At 40.9% G+C, this 22575-nt stretch overlaps 1 protein-coding gene and 1 pseudogene across 2 annotated transcripts in view; one reads left to right on the forward strand and one right to left on the reverse strand.

Moving 5' to 3' along the window:
* Positions 1 to 22575, forward strand: part of DNAH5 (dynein axonemal heavy chain 5) — a 259271-nt gene that overhangs the window by 21267 nt on the left and 215429 nt on the right. Inside the window, exon 1 of one of the 2 annotated variants that reach the window (XM_045787153.2) lies at positions 14144 to 18989. The exons of the other annotated variant lie outside the window; for it this stretch is intronic. Within the exon in view, the coding sequence (XP_045643109.2) occupies positions 18930 to 18989 (60 nt within the window). The 5' untranslated portion in view covers positions 14144 to 18929. Of the gene's footprint in view, positions 1 to 14143; positions 18990 to 22575 lie in introns of those variants that run through there. 2 annotated transcript variants of the gene reach the window in all.
* Positions 4061 to 4689, reverse strand: LOC123785540 (protein canopy homolog 2 pseudogene; annotated as a pseudogene).

Here is a 22575-nt window from a genome sequence, read left to right on the forward strand (position 1 = left end):
CACTCTAGTAGGGGCACAGCTATTAGACTGAATCATTGGAAGTTTTGAATGAAACAAACCTAGGCTGATCTAAAACCATACTACAGAACTGGGCCACTGTGGGAAATGCGACTTCTCCCTGATTAGTGAGCCCCTACCCAGGATCTATCGCCTTTGCCTTATTTGCACTAGCGAAATGCATGTCCCACACCCTGCTTTGCCACAAAGCCTCGTTTGATATAAGATTTCACACAAGTTTGTCTGAATAGAAGAGCCTACATTACATAGGGAACTCTGGCTGCAAGAGAGGTTCAGAGCGGTCTGCGAAATGTAGTTTTTAGCTTTCAGGTTAGTACAATGCAAAAAGCAAGAAGATGTGACACATATACAATGCAGTATTATTCAGCTTGAGAAAGAAGCAAATCCTGCTATTTGCAAGAACATGGATGGACCTTGAGGACATTATACTAAATGAGGAGTCAGACAGAGAAAAACAAATACTGCATGATATCAGTCTTATGTGGGATCTAAAAAAAATTCAAACTGATAGAAACAAAGAGTAAAATGGTTACTAGGGATTGGGGGTTGGCGATTGGGACAGACATTGTTTAAGGGTACCAACTTGCAACAAGTAGTAAATAAGCCCTAGAGATCTAACGCACAGTGTAGTGAATATAGACAACAATATTGTATTATAATCGTTAAGCTAGCAAAGACACTGAAAGTATTCCAAACACTAAAAAGAAATGATCATTATCTAATGTGATAGAGGTGCAAACGTTGTTATAATGGCAATCATTACCGTATACAGGTACAGCAAAATAGCATGTTGTATACCTTCAATTTACTCAATATTACATGTCAAATATATTTCAATAAAAAGTAAATATAAAAAGCCAAACAAAAATCCAACAAAAAATACGAGAAGTGGATTGGCATGGGTGTTGAAGGAGCCAGTCTTCAATATATGCAAGCCAGAATTTTATGTAAGGCTGAAATGAGCAAGCACGTGCGGGTACGGCCATACTAATTATTGGAGGGTTGAGTACCTTCATTTCATATGTAAGTAAACCCTGCATCAGAATCCCCACAGGCCCCCTTGTTGCCCCGGCCACTATGTACCCTCACTTGGAATCCTCAAACTTTTTCAATTTTCCAGCAATTTAAGGACTAATGCTGGGCACAGAGCTATGGGCTGCCATCTGCTCTTTGTGTGTGTGTGTGTGTGTGTGTGTGTGTGTGTGTCTGTGTGCGCACACGCGAGTGTCTAAGACCCTCAGTGTCCCTATAGTTCTGCCTCTTGGATGCCTGCTATTTGCTCCCTCCTCTGGACTCCAAGCGGTTGGTCTGCTCCAGCAATACTCACCAGCTCCTGGGAAGTCCCATTACAGCCTGCCATAGGGATGCCCTAGTCCCTACAAGCCTCCTACCCGCCCAAACCAGCTTACCATGGCTTCTTGGGGTCAGAAGCGGTGGGTGGGGTCAGAAACAGTGATGGTGGCACTGGTACCCCAGTGGGCCAATGCCTGGAGCCCTTTGGGCCGGTGAGCCAGCGGTTGTGGGCTCTTGCAGAAACTGGGTTCTCCTTAGGACTTTGGCTGTGAGAAAGCTGGGGTCATACATATAGCATTGCTCTGGGCCAACCATGTTCTAAAAGAAGATTTATTTGGATACTATAATTAGTGTTCCCCTCCCCCCTCATTCTACAAAGGGGAAAGCTGAAGCACAGAGAAGATGCTTGACACCAAAGCCCCAGAACTGTCCTTAACCACATGAGCTCACCATTGCTTATGGAACCTGAATGGTTGGGTTTGATTTTAAATATGATATGTCAGCAAACACCCTGGAAGACTTACTTGCTTATTCGTTTCCTATTGCTGCTGTAATAAGTGCACAAACTTGGTGACTTAAAACAACCCAAATTTATTTTCACACAGTCTTGTAAATCAGAAGTCCAAAGTCAGTTTCCCTAGGCTCAGATTAGGGTTTTGGCAGAAATTGCTTCTGGAGCCTCTAGGGGTCAGTCCATTTTCTTTCCTTTTTCAGCTTCCGGAGGTCACTGGCATTCTTGGCTCATGGCATCTCTTTGCAGCACACTAACACTCCTCCCTCCGCATTTGCTTCTTTCTCCCTGACCCTCCTGGCTCCAGCTTCTTTGTTTGTTTTTTTTTTTTAATATTTTATTTTTTTTTAAAGATTTATTTATTGATTTGGGGGAGGAGGGGCAGAGGGTGAGGGAGACTCCCAAGCAGACTCCATGACAAGCACAGAGCCGGAGGTGAGGCTTGATCCCACCACCCCGAGACCATGACCTGAGCTGAAACCAAGAGTCAGATGCTGAACTAAGCCACCGAGGCACCCCAAGACTTTATTTATTTATTTGAGAGAGAGAGAGAGAGAGAGACAGAGAGGGAGAGAGCTCCTGGGCTTGTGAATGGGGGTAGGGAGCAGAGGGGGAGAGAGAGGGAGATAATCTCCAGTAGAATCTGCTCTGAGCACAGAGTCTGACGTGGGGCTCGATCCTGTGACCCTGAGATCACCAGCTGAGTTGAAACCAAGAACTGGATGCTTGACTAACTGAGCCCCCCCAGGCCCCCCAACCTGCTTCTAAAGCTGATTATGTTGGGCCTACCTGAATAAATCAGGATGATCTCTCCCCTCCCCAAATCCTTAATTTATTCACATTTGCAAAGTTCCTTTTTCCATGTACATTAATATATCCACAGGTTTATGGGATTAGGACACAGACATTTTCAGGGACTGAATGATAATGTTATTACTGGAGATTTTGAATATATAAAAACCTCAATATTATGAGGATCAGGAAAATTTGGAAGGTGTTTGCTGTTAATTTAGTAGAAACTGGGTGAATATCCAGCCCCATGACAAATACAGCTGATAAATTCTCTAAGACTATGGCGCCCAATGACTGTGAAATTAATGGGGGAGATTTGTTGGAAGAGATCGATGCAGTTCTCCTTGTCAGATAATACCTTAGGCCAGGCACGTATTTTAAGCTGACATGTGCTAGAACATAAGATTTTGTTAGTTGTTTTATAATATATATAATTTAGCTTATTTAGAGGATAAACAGGGATGTAAGAACTGATATTAATTTTTGTTTTGTTAAATATTATTAATATCCCCCCAAAAATAAATACTTGAAGGGCTCATTCTAGTAGAAGAGATGAGTCATGTGAACACATGGTTACACTGTGTTGTGCTCTGTGCGAGGGTGGAAGGGGGTAGTGATGGAGAGCCGGGAGTGACACTTGGGAAAGCTTTACTATGGAGGTGGGTGAGTCCTAAGCAAGCTGGAAGCAAAGAATAGGAACTTACCAAGCAGACAAGGTGCAGGGCATTTTTCACAAAATAGCAAGATTGGAACCCCCCAGTGTGTTTTGGGCATTGTGGTATTACTAGAGCAGATGGTGTGAGGGGGTGTAAAGGGAGGAGGTTTCCCCAAGTGAGTGAGAAGAAAGCCTGGAGCCCCAGAGCAACAAGACAATGTGGTGTCTGCTCAATTCACAATATTCACACCATGCTGTCACTCTTCTCAGGCCTTATCCTACTTGGACTGTGTGTAGCTTCAAACACTATAAACCACTGAAAAATTCTTAGCTTTTTATTATGGAAAATTGGAAGAATAATGAAACCTCTGTGTTACCGGTCACCCACCTCATCAGTTAACCACATTCTCTGGTGGTTTTGGAGAATTGTTTTATTTATTCATCTCCATTGTTATAGTGGCTGGAGAGTTTTGAAAAAAAATTATTTTGTTTATTTATTTAGAGAGTGTGAGCAGGAGGGGGGCAGAGAAAGAGGGAGAGAGAGAATGTCAAGCCAACTCTGAGCTGAGTGCAGGGCCTGACATGGGGCTTCATCCCATGACCCTGAGATCATGACCTGAGCTGAAATCGAGAGTTGGATGCCCAACCAACTGAGCCACCCAGGCGCCCCATGGCTGGAGGATTTAAAGCAAATACCAAATATCACATTATTTCACCCCAATACATCAGTATGTAGCTTTATTGATTGATTGATTGATTGTACTTTTGGTTTTATAATTTCTCAGTTCCTCTCAGTAAAAATATAATAAGACATTGCCACCGTCTTCCCCTCCAGGGGGTGACCCATCAAGCCTGTCAGTGTGGGCCACTCCAGCGGTTCCTAGCTCATGGAGCGATACATACAGGGCATGGTTCTATAGATCTGTTCACCTACGACAAAATTTGTTGTTCATACTGTTAGCCTCTTGGGAAGAGAATTCGGTGAGTTCATTCTCCTGTTCCTCCACAATGTTCTCACATGCAAATTTGGGAGTGCCCCTGATGTCTGAATCAGTCCAGATGGCCTGTAGGTCCAGTTCATTGGATTCTCCATTGCGGCCCCCTAAACAGTCGTAGTTCTTGCGGTGAGTGGGAGGGTCAGTCTGATCCCCATGCTCCTTCATCTGGTCACATACCTCCTCCAGTTGCTCTGTGAGGTGGGCCTCTGTGTGAGCATAAGTCACCTCTACCACTGACTGGTGATCATCTGGATTGATTTGGAAAGAGCCCATCTGAATGGTCTTCTTGGGATCCACCTGGGCAGTTTCCCAGTTTAGTTCAGGGACCTGCAACCTCCACAGTGTAGATCCTGGCTCCTCTGAGCCTTGGCCACTCTCAGCAGGGCCCCTAGAAGCAGGGCCCGTCAACCCCAGCCTTTCATCTGTAGCCTAATGGGGTTGCCCCGCCTCTGCTCCTAGGGCCACCACCATGGCCCAGGCACCCGAAGGCGCTGACTCTCACTTTAGCTCCCAACCCTAGCACCGGGCTGCCGGGGAGTGGAGTATGAAGCTTTAGTAAATAAAGACTTAAAAAACATATTTACAGTATTATACCCATCCAATAATAAGTTTTCAATATCTTTAGTACTCATTCCATGCCCCCCCCCCCCTTTTTAGAGAGAGAGGATGCACACACCAGCAGGGGTGGGAGGTGGTGGGGGAGGGGCAGATGGTAAGGGACAACGAGAATCTTAAGCAGACTCCACTTCCCCTGCACAGAGCCCAACGGGGGGCTCCATCTCACCACCCTGGGATCATGACCTGAGCCGAAATCAGCCACTCAACCGACTGAGCCACCCAGGTGTCCCTCCATGCCCTTTTTGTTTGAACATGAAAAAAATAGTATCAATTTTTTAAAAAGAGCAATTCCTAAAAATGGGAAATAAATTGAAAAAGAAGTGCCCCTAAATATGTCTCAAATTAGTGGCTTTAACCATAAACAGAAGAATTTTTTTAAGCAACTCAAAATGCAGTAAAGTTTTTGTGCATAACTAAGATATATCCTAAAGACTGACTGAAAAGCAAAATAAACTGCAAAGAAGTACTAAATTGTTTTCAGTAACAAATTGTCATAAGGATTAAACAAGATCTCTTCAGGGGTGCTTGGAACTCAAGCACCCTGATGAGGCCACGCTGGGCTCCATGCTGGGCATGGAGCCTACTTAAAAAAACCAAAAAAAATGAAAAAAACTAGAATTCTTCTCTAAAAACAACTGTGATAAACTGTTTGCCATGAAATGCAGTTTGTTCTGGAAAAGCAGGAACAATGATTTTTTTCCCTTTATCAGTTTGCAAAGTAGATTGGTGTCATTGCAACCTCCAGAAGTGACCAAAATGTTTTTTGTCTTTGTTTTTTAAGTATCAGCATGCAATCATGGATCTTATATATTTTCTGTTGAAATATATTGCAGTCATTTTGTTTTTATTGCTTACATTTCCTCTTTGGTCCATGGGAGTCACTTCAGGTTGGCTCCTGTGTCCTTTGATCTGACCCCACTTGTCTTTGCCTTCTGAGACAGAGATACATCATGCCCGTCTTGTGCATTTCCTGCCCTACTCCAGGAATTAGTGACTTCTTTAGGGAGTTCTGGTTCTATTTCATGGGCAAGATGTATTTAGAGACTATAATCTGGGTGCTAGGGGTGTTCACTGCTACTGAGCTGATCTTTGTGTATTGTGCTTCCTATTAGAGCAAGGAAAATAGACTTTAAAAAAATATTTAATTTTTAAGTAATCTCTATATTCAATGGGGGGCTTGAGCTCACAGTCCTGAGATCAGGCGCCAGCCAGGCGCCCCAGACTTTTTAAAAGAGAAAAATACTTCATGAGTTCATGATGATATTTTCAATTCAAAATTAACCAACTTTTACTTATTTGATTTTTATGTTTGTATCTCTTTTATTTTATACTGAAAATTCTGGTTCCCAATATTAGCCAACTTACTTATTTGCTTTATCCTACTATATGGTGGGACATACATTATTCATTACATATTAAAAATAATAATCCCATTATTACCAACAATATGATTACTGAAAACAATTTGCCTTTTTTTTTTCAGTCTTTGATAGTAATATTGAAACATCTATTCATTTTCTGTATGTGTGCTGTATCTTTATCCAGTCTTAGAGCAACTACAAACCAACAGAAAGAGAAAGAAAATCACCGGGAGAAAAATAGGAAGGAATAAGAACATGTACATACCCCCTCCCCCCACCAAATGTCCAATAAGTATTTAAAAAATGTTCAGCCTCATTATTGCTAAAGATTTGCAAGTTATACTAGCAATGGCATTACAGTGACTTATCATTTCGCATCTAACATGTAGGGAAAGGTAAAATAAGTACACTTGTCATGGGAAGCAAAGTGTATAATTTTTAGGGAATATTTTTTCTAATAATTTATTGAAATAAGCAGAGATCTATACAAGGATTTGTATACAGAGATATTCTTTATAGTATTTATAAGAGTGAAAAATTGGATCCAATCTAAAAGTTAAGAAAGTATTGGCTAAATAAAGGTCTATCTGATCAATATGATATATAACTATTAAATCATATTTTGAAGACTATTGAGTAATAGGAAAAAGTTTTTATGATATTTTATAAACTAAAAGAGGTATATGTATGTATGTGTGAATATATGTGTATATATACATATTTTTTAAATTTATTTTTTTCAGAAAATGGGAGATGGGAGAGCCAGGACATTTCTCACAGAAAGCAGATTGGCAGAATATATGCTAATAGTGCTCAGATTTTGTTGATATTTATTTTTACTTTCTTATATTTTCCAGAATAAATGTACACTATTTTTATAATAAAATAATCAAAAACTATTTAAAAATCTTTGTATTAGAATTGTTCATATTAGAGTAGGTTAAGGAGCTTAAGTGAGAGAATATTACATTTTACATAACAGGAAATGATCAGGATCATTCAAAGTGGATTTGCTATGTAACTATCAATATCGGGACCACTTATATGGATATACTTAACGTTTTTCTTCTTTGGAGATTGATATAAAAATTTTTTGCCTCTCCAGTGTGCCATCTTTCACGTAGTCAGATCTATTTTATCTTTTATAATTATTTCATTATTTAGTTTCATTCATATGATATAGATAGGCAAAGTTTCTAAATTGGGGATTTTTGAAAGGCAAACAAGTAAAGATAAGTTTCTTATGGCTTTGAATTACAGAAGAGGAGACTTTGGCTTCTCTCCCATTAAAGCATTCGACAATTTCCCCATCCTGTTTTTTAGTAACTATGAGACGGTAAATGGAAATTACTGGTAGTCTTGCAGTCTTGAGACATGAGTCCACTTTGCATTTCCTTCACTCTTCTGGCAAGTGAGTTATATTTCCAGCCACTGGATGGCAGCTAACCTCCATTAGTAGGAAGCTGTTTCCAGAATCCCTCTTCCTTAGCATGGACTGTGCATCATTTAACGTATTGTGTTTGAAAGGAAAGAAAAGAACTCAACATGTAGTATCTCTGGATTAATCTCATTTTATTAACCTCCAAACGTTAAGATTTTATTGGGCATAAGATTGAAGTGCTCTAAGTCTTGTAACTGGAATTCTGAGGATTTCTTTTTAAAAAGAAAAGAAAAAAGCCAGATAAACCTAAGCCTGTTGATTGCAGGCACAATGCTCCTTTTATGAGTCTGCAGATCCGTTATTAATAGTCGAGCTTTACCATCTTGACATTCCGCACGACACGTAATATTGCAACCACAGTCCCCTGTAAGGAAATGTTTGACAACCTTCTCTGATCCCTCAGAGCAATGGTAAGCCGATGCTCCGTAGACCGAAATTCATTCATAGAATAATTCAGTTCACAAAATTCCAGTTTGCGATTCTATCCCATTTGATAATCACTCAGTAAAATGACAGTGAAGAAGAGCACTGGCTTGTATATTCCAATGCAAGAAAAAATGTGAAAGTTGATCACGGTGTATCCCTCATGCTTCAGTCTCGGCTAATAGAGGAAAATGGAAATGCAGGAGAAGCAAGTGTATGCCCTCTATTCAGCTAATGGCATGGACCAGACAGAGTGACACGTATGGGAAATCTGCCTTTCACACTCATCAATAATTCCTTGTACTGCACACCCCAGACATCATGATCACTGCCTGTTACCAACAAATTAAAAGAGAAAACCAACAACAAAAATGAGAACAAAAGTGGCGTGAAAAAGGAAACCTTCAAGAGGATTAAAAAACAGAGATATTCCTTAACAAAAAATATCATTTTGGTTTATTACAGAATAAGTGATTTAAAAAACGATCCCTTGATATATAGATTTAATAAATACCTATTATGTGTCAGATGCTGTGCTAATCACATTATTCGAAGCTCTTGTTTGAAAAAAAAAATCCTACTACAAGTTGTGTTTCTAAAACGTAACTTTTCAGGATGAAAATGCTTAGATTTAAGGAATGAGCGATAGAATTTCAGAGAAGGGATTCCTGAGACTCTGGAGGAACTTCACAGAGGAAGGGACATGGGAGCGGATCCTTGCCACATGCATGGGACCTTGGCCTGCACAGGCGGGGAGTGTGTTCTGAGACACTTGGACTCCCATTGGCAGGAGCGGACGACCAGCGGGTGTTCCTAGGGAAGGGCAGGAGGTGGTTTGAGGCTCTTTCTTCAATGTTGCATGCTACTGGCAAGGACCTCTCTTCCCCTATATATTAGGATAAATTTAGGTCTCGCCTTTCCCTATATATTAGAATAAAATTTTAATATTTAAATAAGAGTTTCGAACTGAGGTTCACAAGATTTAATCTGTACAAGAGTTGGATAGAACTAATTCGGGAAAGATGAACTCTAAGGCAAACGCTTACCATTTGGAAAACTTTCCACAGAACAAACTGCTGTGATTTAAAAATGTTTTCCATTTCATTAATTTTCTTTAAAAAGAGAGAGAGAGAGAGAAATGTAATTCCCAAATGGGGATAACAATTTGGAGAAAAATTGCCTTCAGCTATCGTTCTTTTCCTGGTAATTACCTTAACATTTTCTCTTAAGAGACTGCTGTTTTCAGCTTCGTGTATTTCCTGGATTAGAAAAGCAATAGATTTTCTCCTACCGGTCTGGATCACTCAATGAATTAACACCTTCAACTTTTGTTTTTCTCCATTTGTTATTATTATGTGATAAGCAATGGGGCACTTGTGTTTTCTTCCTTCCATAGTTTGGCCTGCTGGGCTTCCTCCCTCTGCCTTAGCCTCAACCTCTGCCTTAGCCTCAGGGTTGATGGTTTGATCCTCATTTGTTTCAAAATGATGTTCTGAATGGCAAGGAGACAGGTGAGGATGTGAAGGAGAATGTGTGAGATTTGGGTGAGAGATGATTTTCCTTTAGGCTTCCCCATAAGGAAGGAGGGAGGCTGAAGCCCATGGGGAGGTTCTGGGAGAATGAGGGAGACCAGGATGTAGGAAGTGGGGTGGCCCCACTCGCTCAGGAAGGAGCAGTGATACAGTGCTGCGGGGTGGTTCGCCGGGAACAGGGAGACACTGTTCTAGAATTTTCCACTGCAGGAGATTCAAATGTTCATCCTTTGCTTTGGGAAAGGGGAAGGAAAAAAGTGAAAAAGCAGAAAGGAAGCATTTTTTTTCCTGGCCTGCTGTAGTTCACTTTCAGGGCACTTCCCTCAGGAACATATTTCCCCTTATTTTCTTAGGTTAGGAAAGGAAAATAGTATAGACTTTATGTAGCTTTTTAATTTTTCCTTTAATTTTTTTGTGTGCTGTTGCTCCTACCTTTTTAAAAGTGATTTAAACTAATTTCAAAACTGAGTTTTATGAAAAGTATTTTCTTAAGTTTTAAATCTCATTGCATATTAAAGGTATATTTTACATACATTGGCTCATGAGCTTTATATAGCCGCCTGGATTCTTACATACCTTGATCAGTTCTTACAATTTAGTACTTTGTTGTTGGCTAATTATGGTTTTATCTCTTTTGCTAGATTATAAACTCTTCGTATCTTATAGTTGAATAACATTGTGCTGTGCATATCAGAGAGGCCAAATAAATATAATAGTGGTTGACTTTGATGAAATTAACGAGCTATACTAAAATATTTCCTTAAAATATGGCACACTTCTTCTTAAATCACACCTAAAATATGGACTTAATTTCCTTAACGCCTAGAAAAGGAATTATGCCACCAGATTTGATCCTTTGGGTCTTTCTTTGTTACCTTTGGTTCTTTTTTTAAACAGGACCTTTCCCACATTTTTGATGGTATAATATTTGAAAGTTAAAATAATCCCAAGAAAGTAATTGTTCAGATTAATTTCATGTCAAAAGTAAATCCCCAGGTAAGGGCTATATTTTCAAAAATCTTGCTTTATCCTGGCCTTTGTGTTTTCATACCTGGTATATTTATATACCCATGATAATCGAATTCATTTCAATCAATGGAAATTGATTTAAATAATTAACTGAACCAGTTCATTTGGAGACTTGAAAGTACCTGGGGGCTACCTTTGAATACAAAGCCCAACACTGACAGTTTTCAGTGGAAGAGTTAATAATAGAAAATCAGGAAGCTGGCAGTTCTTTAAGAAACAAAAGCTAGATATTGCATTATGAAGCATTGTTAAGTGTACTTACGATAGGAAATGTATTATACGTTAACATTAATTGGGTCCTTACATCTCTGCTGTCAGGGAAGTTGTGGTGCTTGTTTTGGTAAGAAGTAAGCATTGAAACTCATCTTTACAGAAGCTTTGAAAGAACATTTGGTATGCCGAGTGTTTATATAATTTAGTTTTGTTAGCAATAAAAATGAATTTATTCTTTACATGTGCAGTAATAGACTCTATGTTTGCTCTCTGAAATGATATTTTAGCATTTTTGCTATGGAAAGAAACACCGGTGTTTGAAATTTGCCTTGTGAAATCTATAGGTAGTAATGGTCTTTATTATAAATTATGTTATGGTCTTTAAGAAAGACGAGGTGTAAAAAAAAGTTACAGGTGAATACGTTGGGTTATTTTCGTTTTCCTTGGCAATATAAATTTTGCTTTGTTGATAGCGGAGTAACTCATTTGTAACTGTGGGTTGTTTTGGGGCATAAAGGCCTAATTAGCTCCTGGGTGATGTTCTAAACGGACTGTTCTTCCTTCACTGAATGTGTGAGGACCCAGAAATACAGTTACAACAAGACAGATCTGTCCTTGCAGTCGTGGTCAGGGGTGATCGGAAGCAAAGCATCTGACTTTCCCCGCAGAACTCTGATCTGCCAAACGCTCTCTTCCCAAAGTGATCAAATCATTCTTGGCTCTGGCTGTAAAACCTTCCTTTGATGTCTCCCCAAGTTTATCCTTGAGCTTTTCAAAGATGGGCAAAACATTCTTTCCAGGAATGACCGTTTGCATGGATTTTCTGTATCTGATCACATTCTTGGAGTCAAAGTTTTTTGGTCTTACAAGTCCGTACATCTCACTTTTACTGCTAGACTCCTTGGCGTGGTCGTGAGTGCTAACCATTGGTTAGCATATTTATAAATATGTCTTGGTTATTTTCATGGGTTTATATTTATGATAAAATCATGGTAAATGGGTTTACAAAGTCAAGCTATCACAAGTTGGGAAGTTCCTCTCCATGGCAGTTACCAACATGCTTCTGAAGGGAGGATGGTTGAGGCTCTGGGTTAGGGCTATTCTTCGTTGCTTTTAGAAAATGCCTTTTGAGTGAATCAATTAATACTTTCTAATATCAGGACTTGATTTTACGTTGAATGATATTTGATTCACTTTTCTCTTTAAATATTTCTGTAGAAAAGGAACAAGATTTTGAGGTTATCACGTTACAATATTTTGGCACAAGAGAAAAAGAAAGAGGAACTGAGTGCAGTATTAAGTGAGTTTTTTTTATGTTTGCGGGTGAACCTAACTCTCTACATTCTCTTTCCCTGTTGAACCAAAATAAGCACAAATACGAGATGCCCTCAGAATGACCCCCCAGTGAGACCTGGGCCCCTGAGCCTCACTGCTGCAGCCGTAGTCATGAGCTCCTGCAGAATTGTCTGTGTCTGTTGGGAATCAGCAAGAATAGGTGGATGTGAGTGGAGGAATTTCTCAGTATTATTTATTGCTTCTAGACATCTTTGATGCCAGAGACCAGATCTTGCTATGGGCGGTGACTTATGTCATGAAGTATAGTTTTCTCATAAATAAATACCTGGTAAATGAATCAGAACTAAAAAAGAGGGACCCTAAGTTGGAGGTTTTGTTGTTTTATATTTGGAAAACTGATCATGCTTTCGTGCCTTCGGGTGCCCAGGTGGAATGATGGCAACTAGAAGGTAACATAACAGTAAATACCATTTGCGTCTACTGCTTTCATAAAGCAAGAATTATCACATTAGTAAGCGTTCTCTTCGTATCTCTTTAATTAATACTGGTCTTATATTTGCTTGGACCTTGAATTTCTGGAAGAACAAGTAATTGGCGTAGGATCATTCCCAAGCTGTTGATTATCATCTAGATTTTAACTATAAACAGAGTCTGATTAAAGAAGCGTTATTTTTCTCAGTTGTATGTGATATGATACTGAAATTTTGGTACTAAACAAGGACTGACCGGTGTAACTAAGCTAGGCAATATGGTCTGGAAAGGCTGAATATGAAAAATTATAACCATGCTGAGCATCCAACCCAAAACCCCAATGCTAGAAGGACTTACTATAAGGAACTCTATGATATACGCCTAAAACTTGATTTCCATATATCCATTCAGAGTTCCTGAGCCTTAGGTTTAGATTTGGGAGAAGAATTTTTTAAAATTCTGCAGCATTTCTACACAAAGAATAAGTATCATGGTCCAGGGAACATCATTTGTTCAAGCTATGGGCATCTAGAATGGGAAAAAATTCCTATGGGGAAAACAGTATTATCAAAGATGTCCTAGCACTGCCATGGTAAAGTGATCAAACTCATTTCAGATCATTCCAGTGATATCAGAGTTTTTCCAGGGTTTTGTATGAGATTGTTATAAGATTGTTCATGAAGAATTCTTATTAAGATAACATTCTGGTAACTTTAAGCATGCTCTATGTGTGATGTCCAAGTGGCAGAGATCCCTCACTTAGGACATGCATTTTGTTTGGAGCTAGATGGTGCCTGCAAGATCATCTGGCCACCTACCTCATGTTATTCATGGGAAGCGGTGGCTGGTGTGGCTGGTGGTTTGTCAATGTCATCCAACCAACGAGCATGTGGGAGTCAGGATCAGAAGTGTGGCTTCCCAAACCAGGACGACGCTACTTCTATGGAGCTAAGTGGAAATGTCACCGAGGAAAAGGCTGGAAAAGGCAGGAAAAGGCAGAAGGAAGTTCCTGAGATTCTCTTTCCTTTGGCATACCCTTCCTCTGGTGCCCGAAGTTCCTAATTCTCACACTTTCTCCTTGAGAGGCTCTGTACGGAACCACATCTGGAAGGTGCATTTACCACAGAGCCTCCCTCCTCCTCCAGGCTCTGCCTGTAGAACTTGGATGTTCCATTTAGCATGACTCGGCTCTGCTTGACTCTAAATGGATCGGCTTTCTAAGTCCTCCTCTGGGATTTTTCCTGCCTTTGCCCCTTCCTGTTTTTTGAACTTTGGCAGATGAGGCCTTCAGAAAACCTATGCATCTTTCTTAGCTTTTGCTGTACAATTTCAATGCATGGAAATGGAGGCAAACCCAACAACCCACACCACTTCTAATGAAGATCGTTTCTCTTTGAGGGGGGCAGCTCAAATGATTATTGAATGAATATATTTTTAGTTCCTTTTTATTAAGAGTTTTTTTCTTCTATTGTGATTTTTAAAATTATGATAGAAGTAAGAAAAAAGTACTGGATGTTTTGGTCTTGCAGATTCAGATTTCATGTTTTCAAGATGAAAAGACCCATAGGAAAAGCAAAGAATGGGAGCTTTGTTTACATTTCTTTAGTCATCTAGTCTCCAAAATGTTCTTTCTCTAGATTCCTCCATTCCTGTTTGAGTTAGTATGATTCTTCCTTTACCCGAGCTTGACAAAATGGAACCCATCTTTGACATCTGGGTCTTCTTTCCTCCATTACTGACTGTCAAGTTCCATTTGTCTGGTTTTTCCCATTCTTTCTTCAACCAGGATTTCTATATAGAAATAGCTTAAAGGTAACAAAATTGAGGCTGGGACAAGAGAACTTACCTCTTTTTATTTAGCTTGTTTGTTAGCTTTTTGAGTAGCTTGGGTGACCCCCTGCTTCGAATCCTTTATTTCCTCATGCCCAGGTACTGACTTCAGTCTTTTGCCATCCCGGTCCTTCCTGCATACAATTCTAGCATAATCTTCCTAAATAAGACTTTAACCAACATACTCTTCAGTGACTCCGTAATGCCTGCTAGGGCCAGCTACCTGAGGGTGACATCCGTGGTTCAGCCTCCACATACCTGTCAGAGAGAAATCAGTCATGTTTCCTCACAACAGTAGCACAAGACAGGCTCTCTTTTGAATCCCAACCTCTATGCTGTGTTCGTGATATTTTCCGCATGTTATGCCTGACCTCCTCCGATTTGAATCTTACTCTTCTACAAGGCTTGACTTAAATCCTACCTTCTCCAAGAGGTTTTCTTTGATCATTAGCTATCACAAAATTGTTTTATCTAATTGTTCTTCTCATCTAAGTCATCATCAGATACAAGACATATCACTGTTTCATTCACCAGTAAGATGGGAAAACAGCTGTCAATTAAACTAGGATGTATTGCTTTTCTAGAATTTTAATTTAATTGAAAAATCTTAGACTTACTTAAACACAGATCAGACAAACCATATATCCCTCTCGTATGTCCATACAAAAATAAGTGCTATGAATTGGCTGAGAAATTTCTAACACTTCTTCATATCCAGGATGTGACTCTTCTGGGATTCTTTCCTTCCACGGTCACTCTTTCTGGAAAATGTGATGCTGGTGTTTTCTTGATCTTCCCAGAAGGTGTCAGTGGAAGATTTTCAGAAAACAGCCAGGACAGACATTTCTTCCTCGAATGTGTCTCCTGTGGTTTATTCATATCGAGGTGCTGCTGTGGCCCCATCACGCCACTTGGCGTGACAACTGAGTTGGCACAAAGTCTGGTACTGACAATTCTGTCATGACGGTGGCCGACCAACAGCACTTGTAAGGCTGCTTATCAGATGCAACCAATTTCAGTACAGTAAAAAGTGTAAAAAAGGCACCACTCAGGATAGATAAAATCCGGTACTTTCTCATCCCACTGAACACATTTGCCATTTTTATATGCTGCCTGCTGTATCATTGTTTACAAGGCCCTTAAACTGATGAATGCGTTTGATTCTACTGGCCTCAGTAACACATTCCTAGAGATGGAAATCTGCAAGAAATGTGTAGATGGTAACTGACAAAACTTGGATCCATTCCTTTCTTGGGACCGACTCAGAAATCAAGACACAACTTTCTAAGCAGCGCTAGACTGGAATTTGTGGGTTATGTTCAATTCCTTGGAAATTTCTCCTCTGCCTTGCTGTTATCGCTAATTGTAGTTCTAACTTTTTTGCAATCCAAAAATATAGTTTCTTTTTCACTTATAAAGTGCCTGTGAGGATCCTGGAATTTTATGTAGAATTAAATCATCACAAGTTTCTTGGGCAGGTGGGTTTATTTCCTATTTTACAACTTAAGAAACAAAAGCTTGGATGTCCTCTTGCTGGGAGAGGACAGAGCTGGGATTTAAATCCAGGTCTGTCTGACTTCAACGCTTGCACTTTTCTATAGCATCACATGGCATAGGTTGTACACACAAGCCTGCAAGGCCCAAAGTAGGCGACTCTCCATAATTCAGGGATGGAGGGTTCAGGAATGTAAGCACAACATGATCATACGGAATACAGATCCACGGGAAGCGTGTACCTTCTCTTCTTTTTCTAAGGCACGTTTCACAATTTGTATTTATATCGTATTTGTAATTATAGACTTATCATTATGTTATTTGTTTAATATCTTCCCTCAATGAAGGCAGGAGTGATGGTTTTTCATTGATTCTGAGATGGACATATTTCACATTTTAACTCCACGATTTCAGAATGCATCTTAAAATTGAGTTTGTGTTTAAGTTTAATTGGCACCATTTTATCTTTCTCTTTGAGTGTTCCATAAAATAATTATGCATGTCATAATTAATTTTTTTGCTGTTTGATTAAGTGTGTTTTAATTAGCTGCTCTATGCTTCATATGTAGTGTAGTTGCCTTGCCCCATATAAGGCACTCACAGACGTTTGTGGATTGAAGGAATGAAGCAATAAACGAATGAATGAAAGTGGAACTTTAAACCTTGCCTGAAGGTACTTGGATTTCTGGATGGAATCTCCTGCCCCTGTGAGGCCCATTGTCCACTCTTATTTTCTCATTACGTCTGATTTAAGATTTGTTCATGGCCAATATTTTCAACTGGGAAGAGTGCATAGTCTACCCAGATAGAGCTGGAGAGACCCTGAGAGAGAGTTCCTGTAGGAAGAGTCTTGCCCAATGTTCCCTGGTGGAAACTACTCCTACAGAAACCCTCCTGAGTCTTCCTCCAAGTAATTTTGATAACTCTTCTCCAGCAACCAGAAATCAATTTTATGTGAGGCCGACAATGAGGGGGCAGATGGTCAGATGTAGATTCAGCCTTGTGTTTTGCCTTTGTTTGTGCTGCTAATGACAGTTCTCAGCCTCCTTCAATAGAGGGCATCCCTTAAGACACTCTGCCGTGCCCAAGGGGGGTTGAAATTCAGGCATAGAGGTTGGAAGACTTTGCAGTTTACCATGAAACCTCGAGAGAGCCATGGTTACGCTTGCCAAACACAAAATGAATGCCACCAGCCATCTGTGGAAATTTTTCCAGAAAGCAACTCTCCCCAAAGAGATAATGTTGTAAATGGGCTGCTGGAACAAGGATGGTGCCTGACATACCATTTAGGGAAGTGCCATGTAATGTAACTAAGGAAAGATTAGCAGACATATAATGAAGTGTAACCTCCGTCCAGAGGTCATGCGTTGACTGAGGATTCTTGGGCCTGATACTAAGATGCTGAGCAAGGGGGATGAGAAAATGCTGCTATTTGCTGGTGACCTTTTAACACCAAGCAGAGGAGAATGACTTGTAGTCTAGATACCATCTTCATACACAATTAGAACAGGAAACAGCCTCTCGCCAATACCCAGAGTTTGATTTAAAAGATGTCCCATAAACAAACTCTAACTTCCTATGCTCTAGTTTTTTGATTACCGAATAATATTCAGGTCTGAGTGTTGTCTCTTGTATTAACCCTACCCGTGGAGGCCACGCCCTAGTGTTGGTGTTGACCAGGTGAATCTCCCAAGTTCAAATACCAAATTAGCCTGCAAATTAGCAGTAGGTATTCTGTTTTCTTTTTTCTAAAGATTTGATTTATTTATTTGACACAGAGAGAGAGACAGCGAGAGAGAGAACATAAGCAGGGGGGAGTGGAAGAAGCAGGCTTCCCGCTGAGCAGGCAGCCTGATGTGGGGCTCGATCCCAGGACCCTGGGATCATGACCTGAGCCAAAGGCAGCCTCTTAAGGACTGAGCCACCCAGGCTCCCCAGCAGTAGGTATTTTAAAACCGAATTAACATCTTCGCTTTCCAGTCAGTCTTGTAAGATTAGTTAGCAGAATATTAGCAGGATGAGTCCTCTATTTCCTGATTAACCTTGGGATTGGAGTTCCCAAGACTTGAACTCCAGGGTCTAAATCCTAGATTTAACATGCCCAGCCTTAAGTGTCCTGCTTTTTATTCATCTCGATGAGAGAAACCATGCATATTAGATCTCTCAAATCACTCTGGCTGTGGTTTCCCATTCATGTCCTCCCAGTAAGGCTGATCAAGATGTTTAGTCACACAGAATAAATTACCTTGGTTTATTTGTATGTGCAACTGGGTGAGCAATAGTAATTTATGGGCATCATTTGCTATTTGCATATGAAATAGGCTTCCGTTCTTTATGGGGAGAGAATGGCTCCTTTGGGTCACAATTAGCCTATCTGACAATTAGTCACAATTAGTCACAATGCTGGCAGTTAATCGTGCACACAACGTTGTTGAGGCAAAGTAATCCTGAATTTTTTGACTTAAGCAATTTATTCAATGGCTTTCTCTGCTTTCCATGTTGATCCGGTCTGAAGTTTCTCACTGTTCAAAGAAATTATTCAAATATCTCTATTGACTCCAGGCTTCCTGTTGGGCAGCGTCTAGAATTAAAGGACCATCAGGAGTGTTGTAACCCAGTAGTTCAGGTGCTTTGATTGGCTGATAAACACGCCCGAGAGGCACGGTTAAACTGTACGGCTGTCGACAGTATTGCCCTAACAACACGGGCTTTGGAACAGAGGAGAGGCCCAAGCGGAGAGCCTCTAGAAGGAAACCTTGAATAGCATAGGCGCGCTTGGAATTTTTGTTCTGTGCATACACGGTGAATAGTACATGCAAAGTGGAAATGTGAGGGTGAACTCCTGATCCTTCAGAGTTTTCACTTGAAAGCCTGTTGGATGAGGAGGAGGCCTCCCTGAGTTCGAGGATCGTTCAGGAAGAGCTCCGGCCACGGTATACGCCGCATAGACGTCTATGATGTTTCGGATCGGTAGGAGACAGCTCTGGAAGCAGAGCATCACCCGCATTTTAACGGTGAGGAGTTGTTGTCCGTAAACTTGCCGGGGGGGCCTTGGATGACCCTATTTCACACCTGGGTGGAAAAATACCTAAAAGCAATTCAAAGTCACATTCTGATGAGATTGTGAGAAATGTGTCTGTTCACTAATTTTTGGATGGTTTGTAAGGCTACATGTTGCTATTCCAAATACAAAAAAAAAAAAAAAAAGAGGGACTGTGTCTTTGGGCTTTTGTGCACATTGCCGCCCCAACAGTAACTACTTGTGGGATCTGTGCTGCAACTTTGGGGAACGTGCACCGTGCTCCTCTGAGGGGGAGAAATGCCTGAAGGGCACGTTGGTGACTTGCATTCTTTCAGACCTGGACGGTTTGGTTGGTAATGGGAGATAGTTACGGCAGATTCTAGGCGGCAAGTTTTCTAGGCTCTTTGGAATCATTCCCCCCTTTCTGTAGGCCTGGAAATGAGGTCACAGACCGTGAGATGCAAGGATGTGCCTTTGGAATCACATTGAAGAATGAGCTTCCCTGGCAAAGGGCTCAGCTCAGCAGTTTTTATTATGCAAATGTAGAAAGGGATTTGGAACCTCTTCGGCAGCCAGTTGCTGTCGGAAGAAAGTGGAGTTTGCTCTAGGACTCTGTTCTCAACATTAACCCATGCTTCCTCAGGGTGGGATCTCTGTGTCTCCTGTGCATCCCCAGGAGTCCAGATGATTCCGGCTCCCTTGCAACCTGCTCTTTCAACACCAAACAGCAGGGATGCAGTCTCTGCGTTGCTCAGCACCCGGCCCACGACCAGCTACCCTCCACTTCCCCAGCCCCACCATTCTGATGCGTCCTTTCCAAGGTCAACGTCTTCTAGCTGAGCTCTGGAACTTGTTTGCCTGGGAACAGTCATTCTTTAAGACCCAATGCCAACAGTGCCTCCTCTGAGAAGCCCTCCCAGCACTTTGCTTCTGCGTCCCCTAGCGCCCTTGTCCTATCACTGCAGAAAAGTGACATTTGTCTACATATCCTCTACCTTCACTAGATTGTGAGTTCCTGGAGGACAGGGGTGATGGGCTTCCCAGTTTTAGATAGCCTTCCCCTAGCAAGAGCCTGGCACTGATAGGCCTTAATTTTATGCTTAGTTAATAAAGTGAATGAATTAAACTTCTCGTGTGCCTGAATATTTTTCCTGTATCTTACTATCAAGTCTAAAATATTAAAATCGATAATTTTGTATCTTGACTATGTATGGTTTAATGAATTATACTCTTCTTTGGCACGAGCTACCATTTGGGAGTAAGCTTTTGGGGGGTTTCATTTATATATTTTGGGTGCTGGTTCTGTTCTCCCCACTGAAGAATGAGATTAACAGAATTACTTCAATAAGGTTGCAGTGTATTGTGTAAATAATTATACATTTTCCATATAGTGCACTGATATGGAAATTTATTAAATGACAACTTTGTGACCTAAAATAATGACAAAGATTCCAGAGCTACTTAACATAAAAACTATAATCTCTATGTCCAGAACCTTGGTCTGGAACTATTAACTGCAATGATGTTATCTTACAACTAGGCTATTGTAATATAATAATTGACTTTATCCAGATTATACACACAAATACCATAAGCTCCTCGGTTTAGAAAAGTGAAGCCATACATCCTTTCTGTTGTGTAATAAACACAATGTTTTCCATGAACAAACCTGAAATAATTCTGTATGTATTCACTCACTTACGTATAAAAATATGGCCCAGATAGGTCTATCTTCTTTCTGCTTTTCTCGAAGATGAACAGTGTTCAGTGTAAACTTACAAGTGTACAACAGACATGAGTTCCTGACTTAGGGATTCTGTTTTCTTTCCTTCTCTAAAATTAGACTGAAATACGTAATTTTGCTGGTTGACTTTGTTGACTTCTAGAAGAAAACTTGAAAGATTTATGATGGTCCTCTTGACTTAAATTCACCTAATTGCAAAGCTGATTTTAAAATGGAGACTAGTTCTCTGCTCTCTTCAGGGATGTGTATTGTTTATGTTTTGCCCTGTATGCGCTTGTGCTAGGGAATATTGTTGCTCCTCGAATTTCAGATTGCCAGGCTTCTCTAAACAGTGATGGGAGGGCATAGAGACTGTGGGGGAAGAGAAGGGGCAGGCCCCTGGGGGAGGCACCACGCCTTCCCCTGCTGAGAAACCATGAGGCGGGGCCACCATTGTTCCCTTGGGAGTGCGTGGGTAGAAACCAAGACGGAAAAGAACTTTTGGTCTCAGATATCTTTTGAAAGCTCCAAGGGTGTGGGTTTTGTTATCCTCTGGCAAAAGAGCCAAGCAGGGTCTCAGTGTCCTTTGTTCATCAGGCCCAGGCATGTTTGACTGGGAACACATTTCACACATACAATCCAGTATACAATATGAAAACAATTCTCTTGCAGCTCGGGAGGTGAATGGCTCTAGGATTCAGCTGGGGAGTGGGGAGGGGACAGGTACTGCTTGTTAGTGCTCAGGTGAATATTCCTGAACCTGATTGATTTAATGCTCAAGATGCCCACGTCATAATCACGCCGTTGCTAGACCCTGGGAAAGTGCGGTTAAGTGCAAAATCCATCCATTCCACAAATATCTGTTGAATGCCTACTTTGTGCCAGGAGCTGCTGTGTTCCATGACGGGCAGGCGGGAGCACTTCCGGGCCCCATGAAGTTTAGAGCTGAAGCTAGTGCTAACGGTTGGTGTTGGCATCATGCCAGTAAAGAGAAGGAAAAAAGAGGTCTGGAGTTGGAGGGATCCCAAATTTATGCCCCTGGACTTTCTCTGTTGAGTTCCTACCTCAAGTAGGAACTCTGGTCATACTCATCAGTCATGATCAGTTCATAGAATGATTTCCTTTGGAGCAGTGTTCTCAGGCTGGGCTGCAGGTGAGAATCGCCTGGGAAATACCAGTGCTCAGGCCCCCCTTGGGACAAGATAAGTTAGAGTTTCGGGGTAGAGGCAGGCATCAGTTATTTTAAAACTCTCCATGATTCTAATGAGCAGCCAGCTTTAAATACTCTGGTTTATTGTGTTGAATAAGGGAATTTTTGAATTTTGTTCCTGTGCCATAGGTAATGTGAACAGTGGCATCATATATTTTAGCTTGTGGGTGAAATTATATGGCTACTTGAATTATATGGCCCCTGCAGCCAGAGGGAACTCTTGAAATTCCACAAGAGAGGTATTCCTGATTTGGAGTAAAACCACCGTGGGTGGGAAGGAAGATAGAATATATGGCCCTGGGTAGGTCCACTAAGGACCTTTGATCAGATCCCACAATTTGGTGTGCAGAAAACAGACTTTAAGTTAGAATGTGGATAATGGAATGCCGGGGGCAGAGAAGGTTGTGGTGATGGTGTGGTGATCCGTCCAGCAGGGTTTGGATCGATTTGGGTGAAAAATCCACATATAGTAAAAGGTAAAGAGGGGATCTTTTACTGGCCTGGAAAGAATGACAGATAAGGGAGTGAGTAAATGGGGAGATTTGGGGGCCCTGAGAACTCCAGTGAAAATAGACAAGATTCCAGAACTTTTAGGACAAGAAGATTGCTGGGATCTTCTCAGTTTAAGTGCTATCTCTTTACAAT

The sequence above is a fragment of the Ursus americanus genome, chromosome 15 (assembly GCF_024610735.1).
Source record: "Ursus americanus isolate L20-20 chromosome 15, mUrsAme1.1.p, whole genome shotgun sequence".
Classification (NCBI taxonomy): Eukaryota; Metazoa; Chordata; class Mammalia; order Carnivora; family Ursidae; genus Ursus; species Ursus americanus.